The 25725-nt window shown below is 47.4% G+C and overlaps 1 protein-coding gene and 1 long non-coding RNA gene across 6 annotated transcripts in view; one reads left to right on the forward strand and one right to left on the reverse strand.

The window, feature by feature from the left end:
• The window catches only part of TMPRSS9 (transmembrane serine protease 9), a 90400-nt gene that overhangs the window by 43587 nt on the left and 21088 nt on the right, over positions 1 to 25725 (reverse strand). For 3 of the 4 annotated variants that reach the window (XM_038771921.1, XM_038771923.1, XM_038771922.1), the window contains exons 2-6: positions 9740 to 9917; positions 7068 to 7195; positions 3952 to 4019; positions 3611 to 3786; positions 1707 to 1748 (exon numbers count right to left, since the gene is read on the reverse strand). In XM_038771921.1, the coding sequence (XP_038627849.1) occupies positions 1707 to 1748; positions 3611 to 3786; positions 3952 to 4019; positions 7068 to 7195; positions 9740 to 9884 (559 nt within the window). In that variant the 5' untranslated portion in view covers positions 9885 to 9917. Of the gene's footprint in view, positions 1 to 1706; positions 1749 to 3301; positions 3389 to 3610; positions 3787 to 3951; positions 4020 to 7067; positions 7196 to 9739; positions 9918 to 25725 lie in introns of those variants that run through there. The other variant, XM_038771924.1, reaches the window with a different exon arrangement.
• LOC119950027 lies at positions 591 to 17426 on the forward strand. Of its 2 annotated transcripts, none has more exons than XR_005457326.1 (3): positions 591 to 814; positions 2995 to 3126; positions 16621 to 17426. It is a non-coding gene; the product is annotated as an uncharacterized LOC119950027 (long non-coding RNA). The 2 variants fall into 2 exon arrangements; XR_005457327.1 differs by having other exon boundaries at positions 2995 to 3112.

The following is a 25725-nucleotide window of genomic DNA, read 5'->3' on the forward strand; positions in this document are numbered from 1 at the left end:
GAAGAGAGCTAGCTTGGCAGATGGGCAGAGGGAGGGCATTCCAGGCCCGGGGGATGATGTGGGCCGGGGGTCGATGGCGGGACAGGCGAGAGCGAGGTACGGTGAGGAGATTAGCGGCACATGTCTGCTGTGTGACCTTGGGCAAGTCACTTCACTTCTCTGCGCCTCAGTTACCTCACCTGTAAAAAATGGGGCTTAAGAGGGTGAGCCCAATGTGGAATAGGGACTGTGTCCAACCTGATTAACTTGTATCTACCCAAGTGCTTAGAACAGTGCTTGGCACACAGTAAGCATTTAAGTACCATAATTATTATTATTATTATTTGTGGTGAGCCCACAGCAAGCTGCCTTACTAGTGACTGTTTGTGATCCCACGAACAACAACAGGGAAGGGACTCGAGAAGGCAGCGATAGGTTCTGTTTGAGGACAGATGGTTGTCGGTCTGTGGGGGTGGAACAGGGAAGGAGTCGTGGCCTCTACCCAGTAACGGGCCTGGACCAATCGATGACTGCCACGCAGAGCCCCAGCTGTGACATCTAAGGCAGATAAAAGGCGGTAGGTTGTTTTGAATCAAGAGGAAGCAGCACTGGAGCACGCAGATTCAAGTATTTAGGAAGCACGCAGAGGAGAAGCAGGAAGGAAGCAAAGCAGAAGCACGCAGAGAGAGCAGCGGCACTTAGAAGCAGAGAGGAAGCCGCGTCTGGGGAAAGCTGCGCGTGGAGGAGGAGGCTTGCAGCGGTCCGTGTTGCCAGGAACCTCTCCCAACCTTCTGCGGTGGGATCGGCAGAACGGGCTCCTTTGACCAGCAGACTGGTATTGGATCCTTGGTGGAGGGGAGTGAGTGATTGAGAGTGTGTATGTGTCACTCCCTTGCACGTTAGTAAAACTAAGTAAAAAATTTCCACTTTAAACCTTGGTGGTCAGTGGTGTGGTCTGTCTCTACTACATGGCACTGAGGCTCCTCCGGTCCAGGAAAGTCCTGGTTGGTACGAGCTGGGGGGCTTCAGACGTTATTATTATTATTATTACTATTACTGATAATAAATTACAGGTAGGGTAAGCAACAGAGTTTAAAGATATGTACATAAACAGGGGGTAGGGGATGAATACCCTAGTGCTTAGGTGACAAGGAAGGGATGAAACGGTAGAAAATAGGGTGGAATAATGAGAGATTAATCAGGGAGAGCCTCCTGGAAGAAATGTGATTGCAGAATTTGAGCTTCCTGTCATTTGGGAGCTTCCTGAAATACAGGTCCTTACTCGACAGCAAATAAATCTTTCTCCATCACAACTCTACCCCAGAACTCAAAACAGGGCTTGACACTTAGTAAGCGCTTAATCAATCAATCAATCGTATTTATTGAGCACTTACTGTGTGCAGAGTGCTTGGGAAGTACAAGTTGGCAACATATAGAGACAGTCCCTACCCAACAGTGGGCTCACAGTCTAGAAGGCGGGGCGAGGGGGAATTATTATCTACAGCTGCCTAATGAATTCAAGCTTTGGAGGCCAAACACGGCACCACCGCTGATGTCCACAGCTCCCTCCCTCCCTGCGGAACAAGGAGCCCCTTCTCTTGTACCAGGAATTCCAGTAAGCCTTGGAATTCCCTCCGCTTATCTGGGAGGGGAATTGGCCAGTGCTCAAGGACAAGCTCAAGCTGGCTCCGGGGCAGAAGGCACATTCCTGAATCAGGAGGACATACCTGACTTGGAAGCGATTTCAGCAAAAGACATCTCCTCGGACCCTGTAATGACAAAAAGGAGAAGTCCACAAGTGAGAGGTCTGAGAGATTCTTAGAATATTCAAATACAAAGAGGAGGCTACCCTCCTCAGTCAAAAGGCCCCGTAAGTTCCTTTCATAAGGGGCAGTCATCAGAAGCCCTCTAAAGAGCCTCAGGCTACCTTGGGTGTTACCTTGTCAGAATCAATCCATGGTATTTATTGTGCGCTTACTGCGTGCAAAGCACTGGACTAAGCGCTTGGGAGAGTACAACAGACTTGGTAGACACGTCAGAAGAACATACTCACTCCCTGCCACTGACAAAAGCCCTGGAAATCTGTGCCGCTGACAGCTGTCCATCAGGTATTAGACTGTAATCTAACCAAGGGCAGGGACAGTGTCTTTTACGTTTATTGGATGTTCAGTACTCTGCATGTGGCAGGTGTCCAGAAAAGGCTGCTGTTGAGGAAATAAGCCATTTTTAGCCATTTCCTTTTTCTTTATTATTATCACTATAATTATAATAATAATAATGATGATGGTACTTAAGTGCTTAATATGTGTCAAGCACCGTTCTAAGCGCTGGGACAGATACAAGCGAATCAGGTTGGACTCAGTTCCCGTCCCACCTGGGGGTCCCAGTCTTAATCCCCATATTACAGATGAGATAACTCATCTTGAGAAGCAGCAGTGGCTCAGCAGGAAAGAGCATGGGCTTTGGAGTCAGAGGTCATGGGTTCAAATCCCCGCTCCACCAATTGTCAGCTGTGTGACCTTGGGCAAGTCACTTCACTTCTCTGGGCCTCAGTTCCCTCATCTGGAAAATGGGGATGAAGACTGCGAGCCCTCTGTGGGACAACCTGCTCACCTTGTAACCGCCCCAGCGCTTAGAACAGTGCTTTGCACATAGTAAGCGCTTAATAAATGCCATTATTATTATTATTATAACTGAGGCCCAGAGAAGTGAAGTGACTTCCCCAAGGTCACACAGCAGACTAGTGGTGGAGCTGGGATCAGAAGCCTGGTCCTTCTGACTCCTGGGCCCATGCTGCTTCTCTTCCCCCCCCCTCCTCCCACCCCCTGTCTTCACTCTCTGTCATCTTTTAAACTTGTGTCTCATTCCCACAGCTTTGTGGAGATTCCACCCATCCTGCCCCAGAAACCCCCCAACCCCCCAGCCGGCCCTGCCCTGCCTTTGCTTTCATCTCGGCGGTCCCCCCCTACTTAGCCCCGGACCCCGCTGCGCTCATTCCTGTGTTTGCCATCCCAGGACTCCAAAACCACAGAGCGGAGAGGACAGGACCAACGTGGCTGGGACCGAGACAGCCGCCACTCCTCTCCACCCCACCCGCCCACCGTCATCCTCACGACTTCGGGGCGCCGGGACGGTGAGGACTGGACGGTGAGGGCTGGAAAGGGATCGGGACGACGGGGGCAAACACAGGGTTCGGTTTCGGGAAACGGTGGGGGTGGGCAAAGGAGTGTGGAGGTCTCCCTCAAAGTTACCAGACTGGGGACACAAGTTTAAAGGACGGTGGGAGGAAGGCAGGGCAAATCAAGAAGAAAAAATGGCTTACCCGATCAACGGCTGGCAGCAACAAGGAGATTTCTGGGGCTTTTGCTAGCGATGGCTTGTGAGTATGTCCCTCTGACATGTAAGCCCTTGGGTCATCTGGGGAGCTGTTCAATGACTGGAATAAAATTCCACTAGTGATTTCTTTTTTTTTTATTCCCCCCCCCAGTGATAGGCGGTTAGTTGCTTCTGGTTTCTTTCCCCACAGCCCCCCCCGCCCCATGGCTGTTCAGGTTGCTGGCTCAGGTGCCTTTCCACTGGAGGCTCACCCCCCGGGGCCGAGATCCGCTGAGCCAGCAATAACAGGGCTCACCCATCAGTGCAGCCGAGGAGATGGAACCATAGGTGGCTATGGGGATGCTGTGCTCCCGGAACCTCAGGGCCAAACCTTGCTGAAGAATTTCCTCCTCTAGTCTTGAGTTCAGGGACCACGGGGTCTGGGGCAGGAAACGCAGGCGGAAATGGACAAGGACGCTCGAGTTCCCGTCCCTAAGATGGGAGAGACAAGCAGTGCAAGTAGAGCCAGGGAGGGGTAAGCTTTTCCTGCCCGAGCAGCTCTGGGCTCCTTTAGACTGCTTTAAGTAGCCTCGCCCTAGATGGGGGGAAAGGACCATTATTAAAGGGAACTGGGGGTGGGAGGGACATAAAACTCACCTGTAACTCAGCACGGTGCAGCCCACGCAACTTGCCTCCAACTTGGTCCTCTGAAAGCTGCTCACGAACTGCAAAAGGAGATACAGTTTGAAACGGTGACGATGGCAGCAGCTTTCCTGCCTGATAATAATAACATTAATAATGGTATTTGTTAGCACATCATTATTAGCGCATCACATCACATCATTATATCACATCATCATAGTGCTTACTATGTGCCAAGCACTGTTCTAAGTGCTGGGGGGGTTACAAGGTGATCAGGTTGTCCCATGTGGGGCTCAGTCTTAATCCCCATTTTGCAGATGAGGGAACTGAGGCACAGAGAAGTTAAGCGACTTGCCCAAAGTCACATGGCTGACAAGTGGCGGAGCTGGGATTAGAACCCAAGACCTCTGATTCCCAAGCCCGGGCTCTTGCCACTAAGCCACGCTGCTTCTCACTACTGATCACTTTTTCGGCCACTCATGCAACTTGTAGGAAGACTGCTAGGGAGATTTATCACCAGAGGTAAAAGTAAAAAAAAAAGAAAAATCATTTTACTGGCTCGGTGAGCAGGCTTTCTGTGGGGAGGATAGGAAGGTGGGGTGCTGCCGTTGAAAGGCCCAGAGCAGCAGCACATTGCAGTCTTCTCCTCCCACTGCAGAAGTGAAATTAGTTTTCTGCCAGAACGGCTGCTTCACCAGAACTAATTTCTGGCCCATTCTGGTTTACTTTAATACCCGTTCTAATTCTCTCTCTCTGTCTCTTTTTCTTTCTCTCTTTCTCCCTCCCTCTCCCTTTCTTTCTTTCTTTCTTTCTCCCTCCCTTTCTCCCCACCCGCCCATTCCCTCTCCTCTCAACGACAAACAGACCATGGAGTGGTGTGGTGCGGGGGGAGGCAATTTAGCTGGGAAAATCATGCATTCTGCTCTTTAAATTTAAATCGGAGCAATAAAGAAATCCCACAGATCCAGGACTAAATCAAGTATCAGGAATCCCTGAAGCATAATAATAATAATAATGATGGTATTTGTTAAGCGCTTACTATGTGCAAAGCACTGATACAAGGTGATCAGGTTGTCCCATGTGGGGCTCACAGTCTTAATCCCCATTTTACAGATGAGGGAACTTAGGCACAGAGAAGTTAAGTGACTTGCCCAAAGTCACACAGCTGACAAGTGGCGGAGCTGGGATTAGAACCCATGACCTCTAACTCCCAAGCCGCGGGCAGCATGCTTTATTTTTCAGTATTGCCTGTGCTGTGTTAATCCCTTGTTCAGGTCTGGGGCGACAAGAGTGGGAAGCAATACAAACACTGGCAAGGGAATGGCTCTGGGGTTTTGTGTAATTCTAGGAGCCAAGGTCTGGGGGAAAGTGTTTGGCTTCTAAGCAAGTCTGTGCTTGCCCTCTTCCCCAGTAGCCATCCTGGGAACAGAACATTCCCTTGCTTTTTGCCTGGTCTACACTCTAACCTTCAGTGGCTAAAAATAAGTTGTTCAAAGATATCTTAAAAATGACTTCACTCCCTGAAGAGAAACTGCTTTGAAAAAAAATCACATGGAAGTGGTTGGCGTCTACACTGCTAATCAATCGATCAGTGATGCTTACTGAGCGTGACTGTGTGTAGAGCACTGTACTAAGCTCTTGGGAGAGTACAACACAATAGAGTCGGTAGGCATGTTCCCTGCCCACAACGAGCTTACAGGCTAGATACAAAAGTCAGATTATTTTGGAAGGTGCCGGCCTGTCCCACTTATTTAATAATGATGGCATTTGTTCAGCGCTTACTATGTGCAGAGCACTGTTCTAAGCGCTGGGGGGATACAAGGTGATCAGGTTGTCCCACGTGGGGCTCACAGTTGTCTACACTGAGTGAGCCCAATAGAGGATTGAGACGGCAGACATACATAATAATAATAATAATAATGATGGCATTTGTTAAATGCTTACTATGTGCAAAGCACTGTTCTAAGCGCTGGGGGGATACAAGGTGATCAGGTTGTCCCACGTGGGGCTCACAGTCTTAATCCCCATTTTCCAGATGAGGTAGCTGAGGCTCAGAGAAGTTAAGTGACTTGCCCAAGGTCACACAGCAGACATGTGGTGGAGCTGGAATTCGAACCCATGACCTCTGGCTCCCAAGCACGGGCTCTTTCCACTGAGCCACGCGGCTTCTCTACATCACTTTCACATTTAAAAAGTGAATTTCTTCAGAGTCAAAACTCTATACTATTTTCTCCTGTTTCCTACCCAGCACAGTGACACTCCTGAACTGTAAATCCACTGAGGGCAGGGACATGTCTTTAACTTTTTAATAATAATAATGGCATTTTTTATTAAGCACTTACTATGTGCAAAGCACTGTTCTAAGCGCTGGGGAGGTTACAAGGTGTTCAGGTTGTCCCATGGGGGGCTCAGTCTTAATCCCCATTTTACGGATAAGGTAACTGAGGCACTGAGAAGTGAAGTGACTTGCCTAAAGTCACACAGCTGACAATTGGCGGAGCCGGGATGTGAGCCCATGACCTCTGACTCCAAAGCCCGGGCTCTTTCCACTGAGCCATACTGCTTCTATGCAACTTCTGTTGCATATTCCTTAGCACCCAATAAGTGGAGTGCCCCTTAGAAGGCTCTACACCCACAAGGCGCCCAGGAAACAGCACTGACTATGACAAATGAGATCAGACTCATATGAGCTCAATAGCCAATTTTCAACCCCAGGTGTACTCTCACATTTTGTCCAAGTGCCTTTGGGGAAAACAAGCTGTAATTCCTTCATTTTAAACATGTTAAGGGAGGCAATTTAAAGTCAAATATGGTTTGATGAAAACAGTTTGTCCCATCGACTCTAGAGCTTTTCATCCACTTTTCTTCCAGTCTGAGTGTTTTTTTTAAATAAATCTGGGGTGGCCCCTCTCTAGGGATGCGCTCCCAGATCATGTTTAAAGTTGGGTCTGGGCTCGACCCAGGCCATCCATCTGAGCCTCTTTCTCCAACAGAAGAGCCTCTGGCTTTCAGAGCTTCTCAAACAGGATGCCATTTGATGGTGTGGTGCCTTCTGCAATTTAGTCAGCCCTTTAATCCAGTCTAAACCATTAGGTCTTCCTCAATTCAGGGTGGAGAGGGCAGGGTCTTACCAGCAACTCCAGAGCAGGTGTCAATGCTCTGAAATAGTCGGAGGTCTCCTTCTGTAAACTGCTGTCATACTGAATCCCTCTCAGTTCGGCTATATGTTCAAAATTGAGGTCCTGGGAAGAAAGAAAAGCTGCGGACAGAGAGACCAAGGACTTCATGAGATGGCCTGACCCATGGGACTTACTGCTTCACTAAGCCTGGAACACTGGGTCCCAGCGCTTAGAACAGTGCTTTGCACATAGTAAGCGCTTAATAAATGCCATCACATGGTGGGGGACTGGCAGTTGATTTTAACGTCAGCGGTAAGAAAAGCATCGTGTTGCATCCCTCACAAAAACAAACAGAAAACACCCCACAAAAACCACTCACAAATCTAGCCTCCACACCCACTTTCCCTCCCTCTCAGACTTCGAACTTCATGGGGGACAGGGACTGGGCCCAAGGCCATTATCTTGTATCTATTCCGGTGCTTAGCACGGTACGTGGCACATAATACGTGTTTAAGAAATACCATCAGGATTATTTAATCAGTCAATGATATTTATTGAGCACTTACCGTGTACAGAGCACTGGAAGAGTACGATAAAAATAAGTTGGGAGACACATTCCCTGCCCACAACAAGCTTTACCACAGCAGGGATTTTCCCAGTTTCTCTGTAGCATTCACCAATAAGGAATACTCTCTACTCATCTTTCCTGTTGTCTTCCGTCTCTCTCCATCCTTCCTCCACCCCACTTCACACTGAGGCTTTAGGTTGCCTAGCCCCCATCCATAGGCATCAACCCTGTAGACTGTAAGCTCCCTCTAGACTTTAAACTCATTGTGGGCAGGGAATGTATCTGTTTATTGTTGTATTGTGCTCTCCCAAGTGCTCAGTACAGTGCTCTGCACACAGTAAGCGCTCAATAAATGATTGAATGAATGAATGAACCCCATCCCCTGCTCTGAATTCCCAGCCCGCCCACTCCCTCATCTTGGAGTTCATTCATTCAATCGTATTTATTGAGCGCTTACTGTGTGCAGAGCACTGTACTAAGCGCTTGGGAAGTACAAGTTGGTAGCATATAGAGACGGTCCCTACCCAACAGTGGGCTCACAGTCTAGAGTTGTAGGAACTGGGAGTCCTTGATATGACTGGTAGATGAAAGGAATGGCCCCGGGAGTTCCTGTACTTCCCCCATCAATTGGGAGTTCAGGATTCTATTGTCAGATAATAATAATCAGCGTGGCTCAGTGGAAAGAGCCCGGGCTTTGGAGTCAGAGGTCATGGGTTCGAATCCCGGCTCCGCCACATGCCCGCTGTGTGACCTTGGGCAAGTCACTTAACTTCTCTGAGCCTCAGTTACCTCATCTGGAAAATGGGGATTAAGACTGTGAGCCCCACGTGGGACAACCTGATCACCTTGTATCCCCCCAGCGCTTAGAACAGTGCTTTGCACATAGTAAGTGCTTAACAAATGCCATCATTATTATTATTATTATAATCACTGTAGTATGTATTACTACATACTACATACACAGCAGTCAAGCGGTGGAGCCGGGATTAGAACCCGGATCCTCTGACTCTCAAGCCTGTGCTCTTTCCACTAAGCCTGCTTCTGGATTGGACACTCAAAGGGTCTTCAGCTACTAGGATAGGATAGGATAAGATAATTAGGGATAGGGCCATAGTCTCTGTTTCCCCTTTCATTCATTCAATTGTATTTATTGAGCGCTTACTGTGTGCAGAGCATTTAAACTCTATTGATATTTAGATATTTATATTTACTAACAGACTGCCCTCCACCCGCAGAGCTCCACAGGGTCATTACAGCAGACTATTCATTCATTCTCCCAACTCTCTGGTAGTGGGCGAGGGCAGGGATACCCGAGAGGAGACACGACTGAGTTTACAAAGTCACGAAGCAGATCGACAGAGCGATCGTAGAACTGTTCCCCAAATCCCATGGCACCACGGCAAAGGGACGGCCACTGAAGCTGTAATGGGGCAAGTTCAAAACACACAAAAGGAAACACTTCTTCACCTAGCAACAGGCTCAGCACATAGACTTCGTTACCAATACGAAGCTGCTCAGGCAGACAACATCAATAGGCTCACAAAAACTCTGGATGCATTTGTGGGTAATAGATCGATCCATGATGGATTGATTATTAGAGGGAAAGTTAGGGATGTAGAGATGAAAGTCAAGGAAACCAACCACCCTAATGGCTCCTCCAAGCATTCTTTGGGGGTCACTGTCAGGAGTCTAAAGATGAGATGTAGACGTGGATGGGTCTTACCTTGCACGTCATTTCTTGGGTTATGACCTAAAGGGAGCGGTTACTTCTTTGTGATGGTACCTAACCCCTCCTCCCCAAATCTGCCACAAATTGGGTGAATCTGCCATTGTGCTCAAGATGCTACACTTAAGCCGGAGGTCTTGGTGTTGACTTCCCTGCCTCCCAGCAATCGGACAGTTCTGTAGTCATGGCAGTGGGGAATCCTCAATACCCACACACTGTCCTTACTTTAAAACAATGACTTATTTTCCCTGCGCTCATCTCTAAATTTTGCCCGTTAAAACCAAAGGCTGGAGGCAGATTCCATCCTACACCTACACTTTGGTCCCCACTGCTATTTTCATGGTTCAGTAGACCAGGCTCTAGAGGCACCCAGGCCCGAGACGCACTTACCCAGAAAGAGGAGTCCTATGGAAACCACAGCCACGCCACTGGCCGTCACAGTAGCCACTGTTTTCTTACAGCAGGTGTGGTTGCCACCTAGTTGTCCTTTTCCTATGGCAGGCGCAGGCTTTAAGCCGATCTCTTCTGGCTCCATGCTTCCCGGACTACGGCAGCGGTGACCTAGACCCTAGAATAGTTAGCAGAAGGGAAGAGTCAGAAAGAAAGTCAGTCAGAAGGCGGTTCTGTTTGATGTGGAGGTGGTGGGCAACCACTGGAGGTTCCCGAGGAGTGGGGAAACATGGACCGAATGGTTTTGTAGAAAAATGATCTCGGCAGCAGAGTGAAGTATGGACTGGAGTGGGGAGAGGCAGGGAGGTCAGCAAGGAGGCTGATGCGGTAATCAAGGTGGGATAAGATAAGCGCTTGGATTAACCTGGCCAGAGTTAATGTTGTGAAGGTTGAACCAACAGGGTTTGGTGACAAATTGAATATGTGAGTTGAATGAGAGATGAGTTGAGGATAACGCCAAGGTTACGGGCTTCTGAAACAGGGAGGGTGGTGGTGCTGTCTACAGTGATGGGAAAGCCAAGGGGAGGACAGGGCTTGGGTAAGAAGATAAGGAGTTCCGTTTTGGACAGGCAAAGTTTGAAGTGATGGCAGGACATTGAAGGCAGGAGATGTGAGACTACAGAGGAGAGACAACAGGACTGGAGACGAAGATGTGGGAATCATCTGCATAGAGATGGTAGTTGAAGCCATGTGAGCAAATGAGTTCGACAAGGGAGTGGCTGTAGATGGAGAATAGAAGAGGACCTTGAGGGACTCCCACAGTTATGAGGTGGGAGCCAGAGGAGGATCCAGTGAAAGAGACTGAGAACGAGCAGTGTCAGTGAAGCCAAGTTTGGATAACATTTCCAGGAGAAGGGGGGTGGTCGACAGTGTCAACGGCAGCTTAGAGGTCAAGGAGGATTAAGATGGAGGAAAAGCCGTTGGATTTGGCAAGAAGGAAATCATTGGTGACCTGGGAGTGGGCAGTTTCCGTGGAGCGAAAGAGGTGGAAGCCAGATTGGAGGAAGTCACGGAGAGAATCGGAGGAGAGGAAGCGGAGACGGTGGGTGCAGACAACTGGCTCAAAGAGTTTGGAGAGGAATGATAGGAGGGAGATGGGGTGGTAGCTGAAGGGAACTGTGTGGTCAAGGGAAGGTTTTTTTTGGCTAGTGTGTTTAAAAGCAGTGGGGGAAAAAGTCCATTTTAGATACGCTATCCTGTCTTCTCTAGTTTGCCTCTTATTCCCTCTGGGGGCCAGCAGAGTTCCACAATAAAAGGAGTACAAGCTTGGATAAAGATGAGTGCATTCTCCTCCTCCTCCTGTCTCCATTTTGCTGCTGCAGCCGTTTACTAGAAAAGAACCAGAACAAGGGCCGAGAGGAGACGGAGCCACGCTGGAGGCCGAAGAGGCCGATCCAACTTATTTTTAACCCCCGACTAGCAGCCGGGGCTGTGCCAGAGGCATTCTAAGTGTAGTCAGGTCAGGGGAGGTGCAGTACATTCCCGCTGTCGAGGTACGGAAGGAGGTGACAGTTCAGATTTAAGAAGGACTACTCCCTCCAAGAAGTAGTGTATTGCTGCTTCTCTTCTTGGTGTGCTGGTGGTTACTGAGTTGTGCTTTCTTTTACTGGATTTATCCCATTCTTTCTTTCCCACCGAGTCTGTCCTCCCCACACCTTATAAATTGTGCGCTCCCGAGGGCCATGAATAATTTCTGATTGGACTTTGTACCTTTCCCCAGTTCTTAATTCTGTCACTGTCACAAGGTAAGTGCTCAAATGTCAAAAATAAATACAACAGACAACTTTGTTACCATAATTTTGATGTTATAACAGGAATTCTGACATATATCTGTAGTGGTATTTGTTAATGAATATTGCTCTTTCAAATTTGCAAAGTCATTTTAAGGGATAGCAGTCACCATATCTGTTCCCAAATGAGGTAAGGCCATCCTCCCAATACTGGAGGCATCAAAATATTTACGCATTCTTCTTCGGCCTTCTATAGCACTCCCGAGGGACTACACCACTGTCTTGGATCGTGTATATTCACGTCACAGAGTGCACAAACTACTCCCCCCCGTGTATCTGGCCTATCACTCTAATCGGGAAGGACACAGTGTGTGCGTGAGGGAGGCAATCCATTTTCCTCAAAAATCTCCAGTGGCTGCCTGTCAACCTACGCATCAAGCAAAAACTCCTCACTCTCGGCTTCAAGGCTGTCCGTCACCTCGCCCCCTCCTACCTCACCTCCCTTCTCTCCTTCTCCAGCCCAGCCCGCACCCTCCGCTCCTCTGCCACTAACCTCCTCGCTGTACCTCGTTCTCGCCTGTCCCACCGTCAACTCCCGGCCCACGTCCTCCCCATGGCCCGGAATGCCCTCCCTCCGCACATCCGCCAAGCTAGCTCTCTTCCTCCCTTCAAAGCCCTACTGAGAGCTCACCTCCTCCAAGAGGCCTTCCCAGACCGAGCCCCCTTTTTCCTCTCCTCCTCTCCATCCTACATCCTAGGATGTAATATTACATCCTATTATTACTCTATTTTACTTGTACATATTTACTACTCTATTTATTTTGTTAATGATGTGCATTTAGCTTTAATTCTATTTATTCTGACGACTTGACACCTGTCCACATGTCTTGTTCTGTTGTCTGTCTTCCCCTTCTAGACGGTGAGCCTATTGTTGGGTAGGGACCATCTCTATATGTCGCCAACTTGTACTTCCCAAGCCCTTAGTACAGTGCTCTGCACACAGTAAGCGCTCAATAAATACGATTGAATGAATTAATCATATGTATTGAGTGCTTACTGTTGCAGAGCACTGTACTAAGCACTTGGCTGAGTACAATCTATCAGTGTTGATAGACACATTCACTATGAGCTTACAGTCTAGAAGGGAGAGAGACATTAATCTAGATAAATATATTAGGCATAGGTATACAAGTGTTGCGGGGCTGAGGGCGGGGAGAATAAAAGTTATGAATCCAAGTGCATAGGGCAAAATCCCTCTGTCTGACCACAAGCTCCTCACCTGCCTTCTCTCACACACACACTTCCTCCGGGCAAATCTGTGCTCTTCCTGACCTCCAATCTTTTGACCCCATCCAATCTCTTCAACTCGTCATGCCCCATTTAGCCTCCATACCCAAACTACCTTCTCTTGATGACCAAATCGACACTCTCAACACCACCCTTGCTATTGAACTCAACTCATCCGCTCCCCTATCTCGTAGTCAATCTCGTACCGCTAACCCACAGCCCTGGATCACCGCCACAGTCCGCTCCTTTCGCTCTCGTTACATGAGCCACAAAGCGCTGCTGGCGGGAACCTAAATATCAGGCCGACTTCGTCCACTTCAAGTTTATCCTTTCATGCTGTAATTCTGCCCTCTCCTCTGCCGGCAAAATTATTTCTCCATTCTTATTGACGCCCATGCCCACTGCCCTCGCCAGTTGTTCCAGATATTTAACTACCTTCTCAAGCCCCCTGCCTTCCCACCTCCCCCATCAAGGCCCCTAATGACCTTGCCATCTACTTTATTGAGAAAATCAAAACTATCAGGAGTGATCTCCCTAAAATCTCCCTTAACCCTCCCCAGTACCTCCCTCCTCCTGCTCCTCTTTCATCTCCATCTTTCCCAACAGGATCCAACCCCTCCACTGTGCACTCATTCATTCAGTCGTATTTATTGAGCACTTAGTGTGTGCAGAGCACTGAACTAAGTGCTTGGAAAGTACAATTTGGCAGCAGAGACAATCCCTGCCCAACAAAAGGCTCTGACCCCAACCCTTCACATCTTATGAAAACACCTGCCCCTCTCTTCTTCCCTCCCTAAGTGCCATCTTCAACTGGTTGCTCCCCAATGGCTTCTTCCCCACTGCTTTCAAACAAGCCCACGTCTCCCTTAACCCCAAAAAAACCCCCTCCCTTGATCCCACAGCTCCCTTCAGTTATCAACCCAACTCCCTCTTACCATTCTTCTCCAAACTCCTTGAGCGAGTTGTCTATACCCGCTGTCTCAAGTTCCTCTCCTCCAATTCTCTCTTTGACCCCCTCCAATCTGGCTTCTGCCCCCTTCACTCCACAGAAACGGCCCAAACGCCACCAAAGATTTCCTTCCTGTCAAATCCAACGGCCTCTACTCTGTTCTAATCCTCCTCGACCTCTCAGCCCCCTTCGACACTGTCGACCACCCCTTTCTCCTGGAAACACTCTCCAACCTCGACTTCATGGGCACTGTCCTCTCCTAGTTCTCCTCCTATCTCTCTGGCGGCTCATTCTCAGTCTCTTTGGAGGGCTTCTCCTCAGCCTCCCACCCCCTAAGCCTTATTGAAGGCACATCTCATCCAAGAGGCCTTCCCTAATCAAGCCCTCTTTTCCTTTTCTTCCAATCCTTTCTGTCATCCTGACTTGCTCCCTTTATTCATCCCCCCTCCCAGCCCAACAGCACTTACGTACATATCCGTAATTTCTTTATTTATATTAATGGCCGCCTCCCCCTCTAGACTATAAGCTCAGTCAGTCAATCGTATTTATTGAGTACTTACTGTGTGCCGAGCACTCTACTACGCATTTGGGAGAGTACAATATAACAATAAACAGACACAGTCCCTGCCCATGAGCTAACAGTTTAGAGCGGGAGACAGACATTAATATAAATAAATTACAGATATGTACATAAGTGCTTTGGGGCTGGGAGGGGGGATGAATAAAGGGATCATGTCAGGGCGATGCAGAAGGGGGTGGGAGAAGAGGAAAGGAGGGCTTAGCCAGGGAAGGCCTCTTGGAGATGTGCCTTCAATAAGACTTTGAAGATGGGGAGAGTAATTTTCTGTCAGATATGAGGAGGGAGGGCGATCCATACCAGAGGCAGGACGTGGGCAAGAGGTCGGCGGTGAGATAGACGAGACTGAGATACAGTGAGACGGTAAGCATTACAGGAGGGAAGTTTGTGGGCTGGGTTGTAGTAGGAGAATAGTGAGGTGAGGTAGAAGGGGGCAAGGTGATTGAGTGCTTTAAAGCCAATGGTGAGGCATTTCTGTTTGATGCAGAGGTGGATGGGCAGCCACTGGCATTCATTCAATTGTATTTATTTAGCGCTTACTGTGTGCAGAGCACTGTACTAAGCGCTTGGAAAGGACAATTCAGCAACAGATAGAGACAATCCCTACCCAACAACGGGCTCACAGTCTAGAAGGGGGAGACAGACAACAAAACAAAACAAGTAGACAGGCATCAGTAGCATCAAAATAAATAGAATTATAGATATATAATTAAGGGAAGCATGGCCTGAACGTTTTGTAGAAAAATGATCCTGGCAGCAGTGCGAAGTCTGGATTTGAGTGGGGAGAGACAGGAGACAGGGAGGTCAGCAAGGAGGTTGACATAATAATGAAGATAGGATAAAATAAGTGTTTGGACTAATGTGGTGGCAGTTTGGATAGAGAGGAAAGAGTGGATTTTGGCGATGTTGTGAAGGTCAAACCCACAGCATTTAGTGATAGATTGAATATGTGGGTTGAATGATAGAGAGGAATCAAGAATAGTGCCAAGGTCACAGGTTTACGGGGTTAAAGTCTAAAGTGATGGGAAAGTCAGGGGAAGGACAGGGCTTGGGTAGGAAGATATGGAGTTCAGTTTTTGACTTGTTAAGTTTGAGGTGATGGGAGGACATTCAAGTAGAGATGCCTTGAAGGCAAGAGAAAATGCGAGACTGCAGAGTGGGAGAGAGATTAGGGCTGGAGATGTAGATTTGGGTATCATTTGCAGAGTTGGTACCTGAAGCCATGTGAGCGAATTGAGGTGATTAGGGGGACAAGGGGTTTGAGGAGGAAGTTAAATATCTGAAACAACTGCAGATTCAAAACAGAGGCAGATTCAGGCAAAGGAGTGTTTGGCATGAGGAGTAGCGTGGCTTAGTGTAAAGAGCCCGGGTTTGGGAGTCGGAGATCATGGGTTCTAATCCTGGCTCTGCCACTTGTCTGCTGTGTGACTTTGGGCAGGTCACTTAACTTCTCTGTGCCACAGTTACCTCATCTGGAAAATGGGGATTAAGACTGTGAGTCCCACGTGGGACAACCTGATTACCTTGTATATACCCTAGTGCTTAGAACAGTGCTTGGCACGTAGTAATCAATCAATCGTATTTATTGAGCGCTTACTGTGTGCAGAGCACTGTACTAAGCGCTTGGGAAGTACAAGTTGGCAACATATAGAGACAGTCCCTACCCAACAGTGGGCTCACAGTGTAGAAGGGAGAGACAGAGAACAAAACATATTAACAAAATAAAATAAATAGAATAGATACGTACAAGTAAAATAGAGTAATAAATACGTACAAACATATATACATATATGTATGTATATATATATATATATATATATATATACATATATATAAGCACTTAACAAACACCATCATTATTAAACAGCAGAGGTATGGGGGTCAGAGGCCCTGGGTTCAAATCCTGATTTTGCCAGTTGTTTCCTGTTGGGACCTTGGGCGAGTAATCACTTAACTTTTCTATGCCTCAGTTTCTTCAACTGCAAAATGGGGATTAGGGTACCTGTTTTCCCTCCTTAGACAGTGAGCCCCAAGTGGGACAGGGACTGTGTTCAACCTGATTATCTTTTAGGGACCACGGGACAGATGCAAGAACAGCAGCGCTTACATCCTTCAGTAAAGAAATTAAATCAGCCCAGCAAGATTTGCTCTTCAAGCTTCCTTGGGCAGTCGCAAATTGTATGGTGATTTGTTTTAACATCTTCCCAGGGATCAAAATTTAGCTCTTCAAAATTTCCATCGTTTTTCTCTCTCTCTCTCTCTCTCTCTTTTCTTTAAGGCAGGTAAAGTGCCGCAGGTCCAGCCTTGCCGATCCACTTTCCTCCGTGGGAAAACAAGCAGGCCTGAGGATGACAATTCCCTTCTGTTTCCACTGACTGTGCCCCCATGATGAAGCTCAGCGCCATTCAGGATGAGGGTTGCCCCTTTGATGAGCTGAAGCCACAGCGGGTGATGAGTGAGCAGGGGCTGGGCCACCTTGGAGTCCCGCCAGAGTGCTCCGTCCCGCAGGCGATGAGCAAGCACCCATGACAAAGACTCCTCTGCGCCTCCCTGCCAGCTTCAAAAGGTGAAGAGGTGGAAAGAGGAGATGCACAGGGGAGTGGAGAAGGAGAAACAATGATCCAGAAGACACTTGTCCCTTTATGCTGAGGTCTGAAAAGAGGCATCTGTGCTTAGGATGCCCTGGTTTCAGACGGATTGGGAGGGGTTGCCCTGCCTATTTATTTGATGATGACAACGATGATTTAGGGGGACGGAGACGCTGCAAATGGGTCCGTTTAGTCGTGGTTTCTAAATTCCAATTTGAATACTTGACGGCATCCGGTTGGCTGTCATCTGCCAAGCTACTATCCTCCCCTCTAACCCATTTCTTCTCAAATCCCCCTCCCTGCAAGAAGCCTCTGGAGGAGCATTAGACAAACCATTTCAAGCAACCTTAAGTCCAGAGCTGCCCTTTTCTTTCTTTGATCTGTAAGCTCCCTGTGGGCGGGAAACATGTCTGCCAACTCTGTAGCACTGTACTCTCCCAAGCGCTTAGTATAGTGCTCTGCACGCAGTAAGTACTCAATAAATACCACTGATTGATCTGTCTTCCAGGATGGAAGATGATGTCATCCATCATTTCTGTGGTCTTTGCCATGCTGGCCCAACCTCTTTGCAACTTATAGGTGGGTCTTCCCCCACAAGAAGCAGTAAAGCCTAGTGGGTAGAGCACAGGCCTTGAAGTCAGAAGGACCTGAGTTCAATTCCTAGCTCCGCCACTTGTCTACTGTGTGACCTTGGGTAAGTCACTTCACTGCTCTGTGCCTCAGTTACCTCGTCTGGAAAATGGGGATTAAGAACGGGAGCCCCATGTTCATTCATTCATTCAGTCAGTCAGTCGTATTTATTGAGCACTTACTGTGTGCAGAGCACTGGACTAGGCGCTTGGAAAGTACACTTCAGCAACAGATAGAGACAATCCCTACCCAACAATGGGCTCACAGTCTAGAAGGGGGAGACAGACAACAAAATAAAACAAGTAGATGGTGTCCGTACCATCGAAATAGATAAATAGAATTATAGATATATACACATCATTCATAAAATAGAATACTAAATATGTACAAATATACACAAGTGCTGTGGGACATGGACTGTGTCCTAACTGATTAGCTTATATACATATCCCAGAGCTTAGTACACTGCCTGGCACACAGGACAAAAAAAAAAAAAAAAAAGAAAAGCTTACATTATTCATTTCCTTGCATTTATTCCAAATTTGCTTCCCAGGAACTCCGAACACTTTTGCAGGCCTAAATCATGATCCCAAATCTACTGTGTGGTAGAAGAGGAAACTTTTTAGGAGTGCTAAAGGATCCTAAAAAAATCATCTCCTCCAGGAGACTTTTCTGATTAATTCCTTCTACTTTCCTGGTCAGGGCACCCCGTTAATTCACCCGCTCATTTATTTATGTTTATTTATTTGCCATTTTTAATGCATTTACTTGTGTGTGCTTTACATCTATATTTTCCACTAAATTTCACGTCAACCTTCTGCCTAGATACTTGAGGGCAGAGAGGTCATCTTACTTGTTGCCTCTGCACACATATAAGATGCTCAAGAAATATCACCCACACCCATTTTGTAAGGGGGAGAAAGCAGCCCACAGTGGATATGTGATTTATACACAAGAAGCTACACGAGAATCAAGTTCACAAGCCAGAAGTCCCCACTCCCAATACCATAACCTATCCATGAGCAATAGGTTCCAACCACGATAAAAAATGACTTGAGGAAAAATGCTCTTTTAGTGCTCAGGAGGAAGACAGGGACTGGGGTCTGGGAAGGGAATAGAAGAAAATTATATAGAAAAAAATGTGTCAAGAATTGACAACTTCACGGAAATGCAAGGAATACAGAGAGACGCATAACTTGAGATGATATATTAAAAAGATTATGCATAAGGAATTGTCTTTAGCAGTGCTCCCAATCTTCTTGGAGTCACTTGTTGACTGTTCCCTGCTGCCTGGATCATTTTTCTTATAAAAAAACAAAACCAAAAAAGAAAAAATCCATTCAGTCCATGCTTCTCCACTCCTCAAGAACCTCCAGTGGTTGTCCAACCACCTCTGCAGCACACAGAAACTTCTTACTATAGGCTTTAAATCACCTTGCCCCCTCCTACCTTAGTTCACTGCTCTCCCACTACAACCCAGCCCACACAACTTTGCTCCTCTAATGCCAACCAACTCACTGTACCTCCATCTCATCTATCTCACTGCCAACCCCTCACCCACATCCTCCTTCTGGCCTGGAACTCCCTCCCCCTTCATATCTGACAAGTGCTTAGTACAGTGCTCTGCACACAGTAAGCGCTCAATAAATACGATTGATTGATTGACAGCCATCACTCTCCGGGCCTTCAAAGCCGTATTAAAAGCACATCTCCTGCAAGGGGCCTTCCCCTACTACGTCCTCATTACTTCTCCTCCTACTCCCTTCTACATCACCCTTGCACACAGATTTGTAACCTTTATTCACCCCTCCCTCAGCCCCACAGCACTTATGCACACATCGGTAATTTTACAATTTATATTAATGTCTGTATCCCCCACTGACTGCAAGCTCTCTGTGAGCAGGGAATGTGTCTACTTAGTAACTGTTATATTGTACTTTCCCAAGCACTTAGTACATTGCTCTGCACACAGTAAATGCTCAATACAATTTTTTATGGTATTTGTTAAGCACTTACTCTGTGCCAGGAACTGGACTAAGCGCCGCGGAAGATACAAGATAATCAGGTTAGACACAGTCCATGTCCCACATGGGGCTCACAGTCTTAATCCCCGTTTTACAGATGAGGTAATTGAGGCACAGAGAAGTTAAGTCAATCAATCAATCGTATTTATTGAGCGCTTACTGTATGCAGAGCACTGTACTAAGCGCCTGGGAAGTACAAGCTGGCAACATATAGAGACAGTCCCTACCCAACAGTGGGCTCACAGTCTAGAAGGGGGAGACAGAGAACAAAACCAAACATACTAACAAAATAAAATAAATAGAATAGATAGGTACAAGTAAAATAAATAAATAAATAGAGTAATGACTTGCCCAAGGTCACATAGCAGACAAGTGGCAGAGCCGGAAGTAGAACCCAAGTCCTTCCGATCCCTAGGCCCGTGCTGTATCCACTAGGCCATGCTGCTTCTAATTGATCGATTCCTTTAATTCATTCCTTCATTCAATCGCATTTGAGAGTTGACTGTATGCAGAGCCCTGTACTAAGCACTTAGAAGGTACAATTCAGCAATAAAGAGAGACAACCCCTACCCACACCGGGCTTACAGTCTAGAAGGGGGGAGACAGGCATCAAAACAAGTAAACAGGCATCAATATAAATGAATAGGGTTATAGATATATACACATCAAAACAAACAGGCATTAATGTAAATACAATTATAGATATGTACATATTTACATAAGTGCTGTTGTGGGGGGGTAGAGCAAAGGGAGCGAGTCGGGGCGACGCGGAGGGGAGGGGGAGCTGAGGAAAAGGGGGGCTTAGTCTGGGAAGGCCTCTTGGAAGAGGTGAGCCTTCAGTAGGGCTTTGAAGAGAGGAATTGTGATTGGCAGATTTGAGGAAAGAGGGCATTCCAGGCCAGAAGTAGGACGTGGGCCAGGGGTCGACGGCGGGACAGGCGAGAACGAGGCACAGTGAGAAGGTTAGCACCAGAGGAGCGGAGTGTGTGGGCTGGGATGTAGGAGAGAAGGGAGGTGAGGTAAGAGGGGGCAAGGTGATGGAGAGCTCTGAAGCCAATAGCGAGGAGTTTTTGCTTGATATGGAGGTTGATAGGCAACCACCGGAGAGTTTGGAGGAAGGGGGTGACATGCCCAGAACCTTTCTGTAGAAAGATAATCTGGGCAGCAGAGTGAAGTATGGACTGAAGGGGGGAGAGACGGGAGGTTGGGAGGTCAGAAAGGAGGCCGATGCAGCAATCCAGTCGAGATAGGATGAGTGATTGTACTAACGTGATAGCGGTTTGGATGGAAAGGAAAGGGCGGATCTTGGGGATGTTGTGAAGGTGAGACCGGCAGGCTTTGGTGACGGATTGGATGTGTGGGGTGAATGAGAGAGCGGAGTCAAAGATGACACCAAGGTTGAGGCACTGGTCCAATGTGTAGCAGCAGCCAAAAATGGCAGGCCAGTGTTGGCTATCATCAGGAACAGGAGAGAAAACCAATCAATCAATTGTATTTACTGAACACTTACTGTGTGCAGAGCACTGTACTAAGTGCTTGGGAAGAAACAATACAATCAATGGGCTTCATTGAGCACTTACAGTGTGCAGTTAGTAGACATGTCCCTGGCCCACAAGGAGGTTATGATCTAGTCGGGGAGACAGACAATAGATTACAGACAGGGGAAGCAACACAATATCAAGGTATATACGAAAGTACTCTGGGGGTGTGGTGAATATCAACGTGTTAGGGGATAGGAATTCAAGTGCATAAGCAACACAGAAGGGGTGAGGGGAGAATGGTGGGGGAGAGATGAGTCGGCGAAGGAGTCCTGAAGCAGTGTGGTCTAGTGGAAAGGCTTGGGAGTTAGAGGACCGGGGTTCTAATGGCAGATCCGCCACTTACTTGACATGTGACCTTGGACAAGTCACAATCTCTCTGTGCTTCAGTTTCCTCATCTGTAAAATGGGGATTCAATGCCTGTTTTCTTTGCCTTCTTAGACTGTGAGCCTCATTTGGGAAAGGGACTGTGTACCTTGAATCTACCCGAGTGCTTAGTACAGTGCTGAGCACACAGTAAGCACTTAAATGCCACAATTATTATTATTATTACTGGAGGAGATATGACTTTGGTACAGCTTTGAAGATGGGGAGAGTGGCGGTCTGTCAGGTATGAAGGGGGAGGGTGTTCCGGTCAGGAGGGAGGGCGTGAGCAAGGCGTTGGAGGTGACAGAGATAAGACTGAGGCACAGTAAGTAGGTTGGCATCAGAGGAGCAAAAGGTGTGGGCTGGGTTGGAGTGGGAGAGAAGCGAGGCTATGTTGGGGGGAGCGCTGCTTTAGTGCTTTAAAGTTGACATTGAGGAGTTTCTGCTTGATGTGAAGATGGATGGACATCCGTTTTTGAAGAGTGGGGAGACAGTGCAGAATGATCTTTTAGAAAAATCATCAGGACAGCAGTGCGAAACAGACTGGAGAGGGGAGAGGTCGGAGGCAAGGAGGTCGGCGAGAAGGCAGGATATGACAAGTGCTTGGACCGGTGTATTCACAATTTGGATGGAGAAGAAGGGGCGGATTCTAGAGCTGTTGTGAAGGTAGACCCGGCGGGATTTGGGGACAGGAGAAATACGGAGGTTGAAAGAGAGAGATGGGCTGAGGATAACACCAAGGCTTTGAGACCAGAAGGATAGTGGTTGCTGCTTACATTGATGGGAAAGTCACGGGGAGGAGAGGATTTGAGCGGTAAGATAAGCTCTATTCCAGACATGGTAAGTTTGAGGTGTCAGCGGGACATCCAAGTGGAGAGGTTCTAAAGGCAGGAGGAGATGCAGGATTGCAGAGAAGGAAAGAGGTGGAGGCTGGAGAGGTCAATTTGGGAGTCAGCTGCGTAGAGATGGGGGTTGAAGTCGTGGGAGCTCATGTGTTCTCCAAGGGACTGAGTGGGTGTGCATGGAGAGTGGAAATAAAATAAACCAAAACTTAAAATAAACTACTAGATACCCCTTCATTCTGATATTGCAGGTTTGGGGAAACAACAATCCCATCCATACTTTCTATGATTTTGTGACTTTCATCATGTCCCCTCCCAGTCTGCATCTTTTCAGATTTAAGAGTCCATCCTATCCTCATCAAGGATCGACTCTTGAGAAGCAGTGTGGCCCAGTCAAAAAGAGCATGGGCCCAGGAGTCAGTGGACCTGGGTTCTAATCCCAGTTTTGCCACTTGCCTGCTGTGTGACCTTGGGCAAGTTGCTTAACTTCTCTGTACCTCAGTATTCCCATCTGTAAAATGGGGGATTCAATGCCTGGTCTCCCTCTTACTTAGACTGTGAACCGTAAGTTGGACAGGGACTGTGTCTGATCTGATTAACTTGTAACTACCCCAGGGTTTAGAACAATGCTCGACTTATCTACCCAGCGATTAGAACAGTGCTTGACTCGTATTAATAATGATGATATTTGTTAAGCGCTTACTATGTGTCAAGCACTGTTGCAGATAGATGCAAGCTAATTAGGTTGGATACCATCTGTCCCACATGGGGCTCACAGTCTTCACCCCCATTTTACAGCTGAAGTAACCGAGGCATAGAGAAGTTCAGCGACTTGCCCAAGGTCTCACAGCATACAAGTGGCAGATTTAGGATTAGAACCCAGATCCTTCTGACAGTGCTTAGATACAAGGCAGAGTTTTTGATGCTATAAAGCCACTGGGAATACTACATGCAGTTCTGGTCACCGCATCTCAGGAAGGGAGCAGCAGAGATGGAGAAAGGGCAGAGAAAAGCAACTGGAATGATCAGAGTGAAGCTTTTTCATGAGGATAGCCTCTTAAATCTGGAAAGATGCAGACGGAGAGGGGACATGATGGAAGTCACAAAATCAAGGAAGGCATGGACAGAATGAATGTTGCCCAAACCCGCAATACTGGAATGAGGGGGCATCTATTGAAGCTTATAGATGGCAGATTCAAGACAAACAAAAAGAAACACTTCTTCACAAGGCAAATGGAACTCATCACCATAGGACATTTAGCGAGCCAAAAATACCAAGAGGTTCAAGGGGGATTGAGAAACTTCACGGACCAACCATCCATAATGGTTTATGAAAGGGGAAATTATCACCGCAAAGCTAGAGGTTTTAGGTGCTACATGCCGAAACCTGAGAATTGTCAAAGGGCAACAATCACATAGTTCCTTCAAACATCTTACTGAACTGTTGGATGCTGAGTACTAGGCTGTATGGACCCAATGGGTCTATCTCCTTTCTGCTGCTCTCGCCAAACTCCCCACCGCTCTGCATCCTCTGAGGTTTTACTTCACTGGATCTTAAAAAGAATTTCTTCTGTCCACCCTGCTCACAGGTTCCCCATTTCAGCTCGCCATAGAGCAGTCGTTTGACATGTAAGCCATTCTTTTCGCATGAGTGATGTGATCAGTACTGCGAAGCAGTGTGGCTTATGGAAAGAGCCTGGGCTTGTGAGTCAGAGAACATGGGTTCTAATCCCGCCTCCGCCACTTGTCAGCTGTGTGACAAGCCACTTCACTTCTCTGGGCCTCAGTTCCCTCATCTGTAAAACTGGGATGAAGACTGTGCGCCCCACGTGAGACAACCTGATTACCTTGTATCTACCCCAGTGCTTAGAACAGTGCTTGGCACATAGTAAGCACTTAACAAATACCATCATCATCATTATTATTGTTCATTCATTCATTCAATCATATTTATTGAGCGCTTACTGTGTGCAGAGCACTGTACTAAGCGCTTGGGAAGTACAAGTTGGCAACATATAGAGACGGTCCCTACCCAACAGCGGGCTCACAGTCTAGAAAAATATTGTTATTATTATTGCAGCAGTGCAGGGGGTCTGATTGCCTTCCAATCAGATTCCTTGCACTTATTCCATCCTGCCTTGATTACTGTATCAGACCTCCCTGCCTCCTGTCTCTCTCCACTCCAGTCCACACTTCATTCTGTTGCCCGGCTCATTTTTCTACAGAAACATTCAGGCTACATTTCCCCACTCCTCAAGAAACTCCAGTGGAGGTCCATCCACCTCCACATCAGCTTTAAAGCACTCAATCACCTTGCCCCCACTCCTACCTCACCTCACTACTCTCCTACTACGATTCAGCCCACACACTTCACTCCTCCTAACACCGCCCTTTTCACTGTACCTCAATCTCGTCTAGCTCGCCACCGACCTCTCACCCACGTCCTGCCTCTGGCCTGGAACGCCCTCCCTCTTCATATCCGACAGACAATTATTCTCCCCACCTTCAAAGCCTTATTGAAGGCACATCTTCTCCAAGAGGCCTTCCCTGATTAAGCCCTCCTTTTCTCTTCTCCTGCTCCCTTCTGCATTGCCCTGACTTGCTCTCTTTATTCATCCCCACTCCCAACCCCACAGCACTTCTGTACTGTCTCCTCCTGTAGACTGTAAGCTCGCTGTGGGCAGGGAATGTGTCCATTCTATTGTACTCTCCCAAGCACTTAGTACAGTGCTCTGCACAGAGAAAGCATTCAATAAACACGGTTGACTGACTGATTTCAGGACTTTGGATGTTTGTGTTCTCGCCTTGCCACTTGATATTAAGTATGGGGCATAGGTGCCATTGTTAATGGAAGTTGTGTATGGCATTAGTGGGAGATCCAGGTTGCACAGTCATAAAGAAGCTTGAATATCAGGCTTAACGATAGAGTATGGCATCAAGATTCAGACCAAACTGAATTATACATCAAAAGAAAGCAAGACACCAGCGACTGGGGATGTTTTTATCTATTAGTTTTTAGTTTTATCTTTTAGACTGTGAGCCCACTGTTGGGTAGGGACTGTATATGTTGCCAATTTGTACTTCCCAAGCGCTTTGTACAGTGCTCTGCACATAGTAAGCGCTCAATAAATACGATTGATAATTGATGATATTAGTTTGCAAGCCTGGAGGGGACAATCTGCTAAAACATACATACTCTTCCTCAATATATGGAACACGGAGGAGATGTCACAGGATCTCAAAGACATCACCCCCATCTTCAAGATTTTTTTTAAAGAGAGGCAACTTCAAAATCCTGAAATCTTTGGAAATGAGCATTATATTTCTACATTCCCCAATCAATCCCTACCTCTCTGGTCATACCAACCTTAGTGTTCAAATGTCTATCTGTTCT

This window comes from Tachyglossus aculeatus, chromosome X1, assembly GCF_015852505.1.
Source record: "Tachyglossus aculeatus isolate mTacAcu1 chromosome X1, mTacAcu1.pri, whole genome shotgun sequence".
NCBI classification, from domain to species: domain Eukaryota; kingdom Metazoa; phylum Chordata; class Mammalia; order Monotremata; family Tachyglossidae; genus Tachyglossus; species Tachyglossus aculeatus.